Source organism: Centroberyx affinis, unplaced genomic scaffold (genome assembly GCF_046629955.1).
Source record: "Centroberyx affinis isolate AG114_WGS23_722 - 3 ecotype Tasmania unplaced genomic scaffold, CSIRO-AGI_Caff_v1 ptg001387l_1, whole genome shotgun sequence".
NCBI classification, from domain to species: Eukaryota; Metazoa; Chordata; class Actinopteri; order Beryciformes; family Berycidae; genus Centroberyx; species Centroberyx affinis.
Window position 1 is genome coordinate 22497 of NW_027279870.1, and position 9712 is coordinate 32208.

General features: G+C 39.9%; 2 protein-coding genes across 2 annotated transcripts; both read right to left on the reverse strand.

Moving 5' to 3' along the window:
- Window positions 1-543: 543 nt before the first annotated feature.
- LOC139649671 (trichohyalin-like) lies at window positions 544-3723 on the reverse strand. Its single transcript, XM_071526147.1, has one exon. It carries the CDS (start codon window positions 3721-3723, stop codon window positions 544-546), a length of 3180 nt encoding a protein of 1059 aa, XP_071382248.1.
- A 999-nt stretch (window positions 3724-4722) lies between these two features.
- Window positions 4723-8800, reverse strand: LOC139649672 (butyrophilin-like protein 2). The gene is made up of 5 exons (XM_071526148.1): window positions 8756-8800; window positions 7241-7553; window positions 6000-6278; window positions 5396-5568; window positions 4723-4731 (listed from the first exon to the last, which is right to left on the reverse strand). The coding sequence occupies exons 1-5, from the start codon at window positions 8798-8800 to the stop codon at window positions 4723-4725; spliced, it is 819 nt and encodes a 272-aa protein (XP_071382249.1).
- Window positions 8801-9712: the final 912 nt, after the last annotated feature.

Below are 9712 nucleotides of genomic sequence, written 5' to 3' on the forward strand. Positions count from 1 at the left end.
ATTAATTAGAGGGTGCAGATTTATTAATTTGAGGGTACAGATTACAAACCCGTGGGCATGAATTGCTAATCTGAGCCAATGGTTTACAAATCTGGGTTCACAGATTCCTAATCCAAGGGTGCAGTTTACTAATCCATGGGTATAGATTTCCAAATCAATTATCTTTTTCTACCAGATGACCCCTGGGGGGCATCATAACTCAGTGGATGCAAATGAAATTAATTTCTGTGTTCTTAATGTTGACAAATACTATGAAACACTGTGTATGATAACCATATGCGACTGATAACGTATCACTAATTCTGTTTACTTCCTCCTTCCTCCTCTTGCTTTGAGGTTCATAAATGTCAGCTCTTCCTTCAATCTCCATATCTTCCTCCTGTAGCTTTTCCTCACACTCAGCTTTTCTCTTTGTGCTTCCATCCTGACAGTCCATAGGTTTGTGCTGTTGCTCTTCCTGAAGCTTTCTGGCTTGTGAGAGCTCTTGGTTTCCTCTTGATTTCACATTGATTTGCTCCTTCTCGTTCTGTTTTACTCTTCCTTTCAATTGCCTTGTCTTTCTCCCGTAGCTCTTCCTGACACCGTACGTTTCTGTTTTTTATACCCATATTTATACCCATACCATGTGTTTCCCCACCTGTTCTGTGCTCGTCTCCTGACTGCCCACATGCTCGTCCTTTTGCTCTTCCTGCTCGTCATCTTTCGGTCTTGTGGGACCTCTTGGTTTTCTATCCCTGCTGCTTCATCTGTCTCCCACTCCATCTCATCCCCCTGTTTCTCTGTTTGTACTTTTCTATTTTTTATATCCATGTGGATTTTCCCCACCTGCTCTGTGCTTGTCTCGTGCCAGTCCATAGGTTTGTGAAGTTGCTCTTCTTGAAACTCTCTGTTTTGTCTGAGCTCTTGGTTTTCTCTCCATGCTGCTTCTTGCTGTATTCTGAGCTCTGTCTTCTCTGTCTCCCTCTCTCTCTCATCCCTCTGTTTCTCTGGCTCTACTTCTCCCACCTGCTCTGTGCTTGTCTCGTCACAGTCTATTACTTTGTGCTGTGGCTCTTCCTGAAGTTTTCTGGCTTGTGGGACCTCTTGGTTTTCTGTTGATTTCACATAGATTTGCTCCTTCCTGTTCTCTGCTTCACTCTTCGTTTCAACAACCTTACCTTTCTTGTGCTTCTCAGTTGCCTCCTGACTTGCCCTCTGCTCTGTGATTTCTTCCAGACTTTCCAGAGGTTTTACTTTCTGTTGTTGCTCTGCCTGAAGCTCTGTCTCCTGTCTGAGCTCTTGGTTTTCTCTCCCTGCTGCTTCTTGCTGTATTTTGAGTTCCGTCTTCTTTGTCTCCCTCTCTCTCTCATCCTTCTGTTTCTCTGTCTCCTCTAATTTCACACTGATTTGCTCTTTCTCGTTCTCTGCTTTCCTCTTCCTTTCTGTCATTCTAGTAATTTCACCCTCTTTGCTCTCCAGTGCTTTCTCTGTCTTCTGCAGCTGTTTCTCAAGTTCTGCCTTTCTCCTCTCCAGATCCTTCTTGACCTCTAATAGATGCTTTTTTTCTTCATCTTTCTCTGCTGTTTCTTTCTGTATTTCAAGGTCTGTCTTGTCTCTCTCCCTCTCTGTTATTTCTCTATCCACTGACTGAAGCTTCCTCTCGTTCTCATCCCTCTGTCTCGCTACCTGCTCCAATTGCAATTTGAGTTTCTCTGTCTGGGTCTCCAGTTCCCTCTTCCTTCCCATCAATCTAGCAACCACTTCTTTTATGTGTTTTAGTTCATTCTCTTTCTTCTGTAGCTCTTCCTCACATTTTGCCCTTTTCTTTTTCAGATCCCTCATTTCCTTTCTTTCTGCCATGAGCTGTTCTCTGTCTCTTTCTGTGTTGCTATTTATAGATTTGGTCTTCTTCTCTCCTTCCTTGTTCAGATCCTTCATTGCCTCTCCTTCTGCCGTGAGTTGCTCTTGGTGTCTTTCTCCCTCAATTCGAAACTGATGTCCTGTTTCATTACTTATAGATTGGGTCTTCTTCTCTCCTTCTCGCTTGTCTAGATGGGTCTTTGCCTCTCTTTCTGTCATGACCTGCTCTTGATGTCTTTCTCCCTCCATCAGAAACTGATGTCCTCTTTCATTACTTATAGATACGGTTATCTTGTCTCCTCCCTTGTCCAGATCCTTCATTGCCTCTTCTTCTGCTGTGAGCTGTTCTTGGTGTTTTTCTCCCTCCATCAGAACCTGACGTCCTGTTTTGTTACTTCTTCGTAACTTCTCTTTCTTCTGTAGCTCTTCCTCACATTTTGCCCTTTTCTTTTTCAGATCCTTTGTTTCCTTTCTTTCTGCCATGAGCTGTTCTCTGTCTCTTTCTTCTCCTGTTTTGTTACTTATAGATTTGGTCTTCTTTCCTCTCTTTTCCACATCCTTCATTGCCTCTCTTTTTTTCATGAGTTGCTCTTGGTGTCTTTCTCCCTCAATTGGAATATGATGTCCTGTTTCATTAATTATTGATTTGGTTAGCTTCTCTCCTTCTCCTTTGTCTAGATGGGTCTTTGCCTCTCCTTCTGCCCCAAGCTGCTCTTGGTGTCTTTCTCCCTCCATCGGAAACTGATGTCCTGTTTTGTTACTTATAGGTTTGATCTTCTCTTCTTCTCGCTTGTCTAGATGGGTCTTTGCCTCTCTTTCTGCCATGACCTGCTCTTGATGTCTTTCTCCCTCCATCAGAAACTGATGTCCTCTTTCATTACTTATAGATATGGTTATCTTGTCTCCTTCTCCCTTTTCCACATCCTTCATTGTCTCTCCTGCTGTGAGCTGCTCTTGGTGTCTTTCTCCCTCCGTCAGAAACTGATGTCCTCTTTCGTTACTTATAGATACAGTTATCTTGTCTCCTCCCTTGTCTAGATCCTTCATTGCCTCTTCTTGGTGTTTTTCTCCCTCCATCAGAACCTGACGTCCTGTTTTGTTACTTCTTCGTAACTTCTCTTTCTTCTGTAGCTCTTCCTCACATTTTGCCCTTTTCTTTTTCAGATCCCTCGTTTCCTTTCTTTCTGCCATGAGCTGTTCTCTGTCTCTTTCTCCTCCTGTTTCGTTACTTATAGATTTGGTCTTCTTTCCTCTCTTTTCCACATCCTTCATTGCCTCTCTTTTTTTCATGAGTTGCTCTTGGTGTCTTTCTCCCTCAATTGGAATATGATGTCCTGTTTCATTAATTATTGATTTGGTTAGCTTCTCTCCTTCTTCTTTGTCTAGATGGGTCTTTGCCTCTCTTTCTGCCCCAAGCTGCTCTTGGTGTCTTTCTCCCTCCATCAGAAACTGATGTCCTGTTTTGTTACTTATAGGTTTGGTCTTCTCTTCTTCTCGCTTGTCTAGATGTGTCTTTGCCTCTCTTTCTGCCATGACCTTCTGTTGGCGTCTTTCTCCTTCCATAAACTGAAGTTCTGTGCCATTATTTCTAGATTTGGTCTTCTCTCCTTCTCCCTTTTCTAGATCCTTCATTGCCTCTCCTTCTGTTGTGAGCTGCTCTTGGTGTCTTTCTTCCTCCATCAGAAACTGACATTCTGTTTCATTACTCATAGATTTGGTTATGTTCTCTCCTTCTCCCTTTTCCAGATCCTTCTTTGCCTCTCTTTCTGCCATGAGCTGCTCGCCGTCTCTTTGTCCTTCCATCAGAAACTGAAGTTCTGTGTTGTTGCTCATAGATTTGGTCTTCTTCTCTCCTCTCTGTTCAGTTTCACCCTCATGTTGCATCTTGGTCTCTGTTGCACATAGAAGCAGGAAACAGTGTCAGCTGACGTTCAAACCTGTTGTGTTTACGCAGTGTTGCCTTTTGAAATAAAAGGTGTGACAGCTGCAGAAGCACAACAGAAACATGATGGTGAAGCTATTTTTTACATTAAAATAACAGCAGCAGATAAGACATTTACTTGCCTTATAGGAAGGTATTACAGCATATGAAACATTTCATTTCAAAATGAGACTTAAACCATTTGAAAAAAGGAACACCCTTTCTGACAAAGAGACTGATGGTGTGAGAATAAACTTTAACAATTTTTTCTCTACACTATAACCTTATCATTTTCAATAATGCTATCACAAATATTTTTTTAATAGTACACAATAAACATTGGGTTCATTTTTTATTGTTTTTGGAATGAAATCCTTCACATCACTATAACTGTCAAAGAGCTGTGATTAACTTCTCCTTTTTAATGAAAAAAATAAAAAATTTGTGACTTACTGATTTTGTTTCGTCTCCATCTCCACACAACAAAGACAACTGCAACAATACACATGAAGACAACACCCAAGACAATGGTGATATAAACAGCAGCAGGAAATGGGGCCACAAAATCATCTGAAATGATAAAACACAGAACAGCGTGGCATTTAGATAAAATTAGACATCAGCTGTTTAAAGTTGATAAAGTGTCCATAAAAAACATGTCCGTGTCAACGACTTAATATGCTGATCAAAGTACATAGCCTGATACAAAAATAACACCAAGATTTCTAAGGTTAGACCATATATGAAGAAAGGGGCCCAATATACTGAGCAAGCTTGGAAATGATACTGCCAGAAACAACGATAAGGACCTCAGCCTTATCTGCGTTAAGCTTTAGAAAATCATCCAGTCCTTAATGCCAATCAGACAATTGTGTAAAACAGCTAATGTGTCAGTCTTAAACGAGATGTACAGCTGAATATCATCAGTGTAGCAGTGATAAGAAAAAACTGTAAATTGCTGATCATCTGTCCTAGGGGGAGCATATATAAGGCAAATAAGATAGGACCCAAAACAGAACCCTGGGGCACACCGCAGGATAGGGCAGAAGAGACACCCACCTCTTGCCTAAGCCTTTCAATCAGAATGCAATGATCTACAGTGTCAAAAGCTGTGCTAAGATCCAGCAGCACCAAAACCTTTCACCATTCACCAACATCAAAAGAAATAGTACAAGCTGTACCTTTAATCGTGACTGAAAGGTCTGGTTGAAATCCCTGGACTGGCTGGGAAAATCCAAGCAGAGAACGTTAAAGACTAATACTCTTTCTTCCCTCAACAACTACCATCGACCTGCCTTTAAAAAGACGTTTAACCCCCAATGACAGTTTCTAACAGTAGAAGACTGTGGTTGTACTGGTCAGCTCCCAGTGTGAATGGCTGTAACTGTATGAATGTGAAGCAGGGCTGTTCTCGATGAATAAAGGTTAAAAAAAAAAACATGCACAATGATCAAATGCCCACTTACCAACAACAAGCTCAGTGATAGAGTCTCTACCCAGTGAAGGAATGAAGCATCTGTATTTTCCCTCATCAGAGAGTTTCACTTTAGAGAGTTTCAGTGAAATGTCTCCGTGCTTCAGTTTGTTGATGAACAGTGATGTTCTTCCCTCGTAGGACGGATGTTTATAACTCACAAGTTCCTGACCGTCACGCCACACATGGACAAATCTGGGGTTCAGGTCAGGTCTCGCCCACTGCAGTGTCATGGCAACAGCATCCATGGCAGGTTCCAGGTGGCATGGCAAAATTATGTCATCACCCACTACTGCCACTATTGGCTGAGGTGGACCAATCACCTGAGGCTGACCTGGGAAGAAATAAGTTTGTTTTGTAATACCTTCTGACTGCTGTGAGAACTGATTGAACTGGTTCATCTCTATCAGGCTGTGTGTCCACCATAAACGTATCATTACAATGGCGGTTTCTTTACATACAGTATATTGAATAGAAATGAAAAGTAAACTGCTTCTGTATTTACTGTGCATCTGCTGAAAACCTGTTCGAAGTGTGATGTTCTTTTGCTAACATATGAAATATTGCAGATTGGAGTTTTAGTTCTACAGTTTCAGTTTCAGTGCTGCTCTGGAAAATAATCTGATTGAGTGAATTAGCCCAGTGAAAAAAACAAGAGGTAAGAGAGGAGGAAGCTAAAAAAACAAACCAGCATGACATTTATATGAAACTAGACCTTAGCTGTTTCAAGCTAAAAAAAAATTACAAATTCAGAAACATTTTTACCTGGAATGTGAATGTGTGTCTCCCTGGTCTGGTTGATGTTCTGCTGTTGAACTCTACAGGTGAACCTGTTGGTGTCGGTCTTCTCCACAGTCACTCTGCTGCTGACAGTATAGAGGCCATCAGGACCTCTGACTGTCTCTGTAGGTCCAGCAGAGAGGATGTTTCCCTCACCGTCCAGCCAAAACACCTCAGGCTCTGGGTACCAGCCTTTAGATTCACACCCTAAAACCACTCCACTGCTGTCTTTGGTAATCCCAATGACAGGCAAAGAGACAGCACCTAACAATGAGTAAGAGGAGGAATTTAAAACAATGGTTTCGATGGAAACGGATAATATTTCATACAGCATACAATCCCCAAATCAGTTATAAAGAGTCGTCTGACAATGTGTAATAAAAGCTGGGTAAAAAAAATATCCCAGAATGACCAGAAAGCAGGCTAAATTTGGATAATATTTATAAAATATTATCAAAATTACCAAAATGTCACAAAATATATTACCATTATTATGTTGCATGTAGTGTGACATGCTGACATGTTTATGTCTTGGAATGAATACAGATACTGATGGAAAAGCCTTGAAATTCATGAACTTAACTGCTTGGATCACTATACAACATTGCTCCTGTTTTATACCCAATACATTACAGAGAGCTTTTTTTTTATTCACCTTTGTGTTTTTGGAAGTTTTTGTTTCATTCCATTTTAATGCTGCAAGATTGATGGCCAGTATGTAGTAGTTTTTTTTCAGTGATTACTTCACCTAGATATTCGTTATTATTAGCAGCAGTAGTAGTAGTAGTAGTAGTAGTAGTAGTAGTAGTAGTAGTAGTAGTAGTAGTAGTAGTAGCAGTAGTAGCACTACTACTAGTAGTAGTAGCACTAGTAATAAGTAAGTAAGTAAAGTTTATTTATATAGCACCTTTCACACAGCAAAGTCACAAAGTGCTTCACAAGAGTAAAATAACAACATAACTGGTTGAAATCCCTGGACTGGCTGGGAAAATCCAAGCAGAGAACATTAAAGATTAATGCTCTTTCCTCCCTCAACAACTACCATCTACCTGCCCTTAACAAGACGTTTAACCCCCAATGAAAGTTTCTAACAGTAGAAGACTCTGGTTGTACTGGTCAGCTCCCAGTGTGAATGGCTGTAACTGTATGAATGTGAAGCTGTTCTCGATGAATAAAGGTAAAAAAAAAACATGCTCATGCTCAACAATGATCATATGCCCACTTACCAACAACAAGCTCAGTGATAGAGTCTCTACCCAGTGAAGGAATGAAGCATCTGTATTTTCCCTCATCAGAGAGTTTCACTTTAGAGAGTTTCAGTGAAATGTCTCCGTGCTTCAGTTTGTCGATGAACAGTGACGTTCTTCCCTCGTAGGACGGGTTTTTATAACTCACAAGTTCCCGACCGTCACGCCACACATGAACAAATCTGGGGGTCAGGTCAGGTCTCGCCCACTCCAGTGTCATGGCATCAGCATCCATGGCAGGTTCCAGGTGGCATGGCAAAATGATGTCTTCACCCACTACTGCCACTATTGGCTGAGGTGGACCAATCACCTGGGGCTGACCTGGGAAGAAATAAGTTTGTTTTGTAATACCTTCTGACTCCTGTGAGAACTGATTAAACTGGTTCATCTCTATCAGGCTGTGTGTCCACCATAAACTTATCATTACAATAGTGGTTTCTTTACATACAGTATATTGAATAGATATGAAAAGTTAAGTGCTTCTGCATTTACTGTGCATCTGCTGAAAACCTGTTCGAAGTGTGATGTTCTTTTGCTAAAAGTTGAAAAATTACAGATTGGAGTTTTAGTTCTACAGTTTCAGCTTCAGAGCTGCTCTGGAGACTGAAATAATCTGAAATTGGTTGAATTAAACCTCAGTGAACGGAGCCGATAAACCACAATTACTCTGGCTAAGTACCATTAGACTGAAGCCCAGTGAAAAAAACAAGAGGTAAGAGAGGAGGAAGCTAATATTATGAAGCCTAGTGCTCTGTTACAAACTGAAGAAATGGTCTAACTTCACCATACTAAATTATCTAGGTGAGCTAATTAGCTAGCTGCTGATCTTCCAACATCATGAATACCGTGGTCATGAATGAATGAAAAGAAGTCATTTCCATTTATTTTTGTTTATATTTTGACCAGAGTTCTGCATTTGCCATTCAACTTTGCCAGTTAGCTAACTTGCACTCTGAAAAACTGTTTTTTTTGGCTCCACAAATTAATAATTATCTTAACCAATGAGATTATTTCTTCCTCCAGAGCAGCTCTGCCTCTGAGAAATGTTTGTATAAGTAAAACTCCAATCTGCTGAAATATTGTTCGCTGTACAAAGGTTCTGGTGGGTTCACATCTTTCAGAGCATTCATTGAATGGCTGGTTTTATGTTAGATATTTAGTATACTTAATAAGCTAAGTACAATATATACATGAAATACTGCTCTAAATCCTAAGAGAAATAAAACATGGGTAGCAAAACTGAGGAAATTACTTCACACAAATTTTATCACCTTCTCCTATACCCAACAAAGGTAAAGAAAAAAAGTGTTTCTTATTCCTATGTGACTCTGATGTCACAGTAACTTTTCAAATCATGGTAGATGTGAAGCCTAATCATGACGTTTTACCTATAAATACAGGTGTTACTGATGGGTTTGTGTGTAAATTACCTCCACAAGAGTGTGTTAGAAGGAGGAGGACAGCAGCGTGATGGAAAACCAAGACACTGAAGACTCTGAGCTGAGATTTTAGAGACAGTCCGTCCTTCAGGTGAAGCATCCTGGAGTTCTGAAAATTGACTTAAACCAGTTGTGAAGTCTTAATTCCCAGGAAGACCACATGGAAGAAAAGCAATGTTTTTCAAGTCCAAAATGCCTCTTCAAATGAAGTCACTACTGATCAGGATAAAAAGAAAAAAATGATGGTTAGATTTAAATGGATGGTTAAATTAGCCCCACCACAAAAAATAAACTAATTGCAAGGTTTCATTACAGAGTCTTTGCATCTGAGTTTTGCATGCTTCGGTTAGGTTTCATATTCATACTCATTCTCATATTATTGTCCCACAATCCTTGTGTATTCAAGTGAATAAAGATGAACTTTGGTGATACATAGTTGTAAAGATACATGTAAGTTAACAACAAACTGTTAAATATACCTTAAGCATCTACATCCACCGTGTTGAATAATGTACCAGGAGGACAAATGCTGCTTGACAGCGCCCTCTGCTGGTCGTTCCTTCATTTTCATTTCCGTGTTAATATACATGGATTAATTTTATTTACGCTTGCAGTGTGAATCCAAACGTGGCTTGGTAACCTGTTTCAAAATGTATACTTTTATAAATTTGAAAAAACCGTCCTCTACAATAGGCCTATGTATGCCCTTCATTGCGTAATGATAATAGTGTTTGAGAACTAGTTTCACTTTTATTTATCGCCAACTAAATGTGACTTTAAAATGTTTTTTGAAGTTATCAGATTTATTCAAGACATTCAATTTATAATCTACTGTATTTAAGTTACAATGCAAGTGCAATCGCTTCAACAAATTACTGACTTGTAATTCCATAATAACCGACAGTTTGGTGTTCAGAAACAATGGACTTGTTCAACCGCTCAAAATAAGCTGTAGGCTGTTTTAAAAGTCAGTTGAGTGCTGACGAAATTATTATGACATTACCTTAATATT

Coding starts and splice junctions, on each gene's coding strand:
- LOC139649671 (XM_071526147.1), bottom strand. CDS start 3,723: ATGCAACATGAGGGTGAAACTGAACAGAGAGGAGAGAAGAAGACCAAA.
- LOC139649672 (XM_071526148.1), bottom strand. CDS start 8,800: ATGCTTCACCTGAAGGACGGACTGTCTCTAAAATCTCAGCTCAGA. Junction 7,554..8,755: donor CTCTAAAATCTCAGCTCAGA/GTCTTCAGTGTC, acceptor GGTCCACCTCAG/CCAATAGTGGCAGTAGTGGG. Junction 6,279..7,240: donor TATCACTGAGCTTGTTGTTG/GTAAGTGGGCAT, acceptor ACTCATTGTTAG/GTGCTGTCTCTTTGCCTGTC.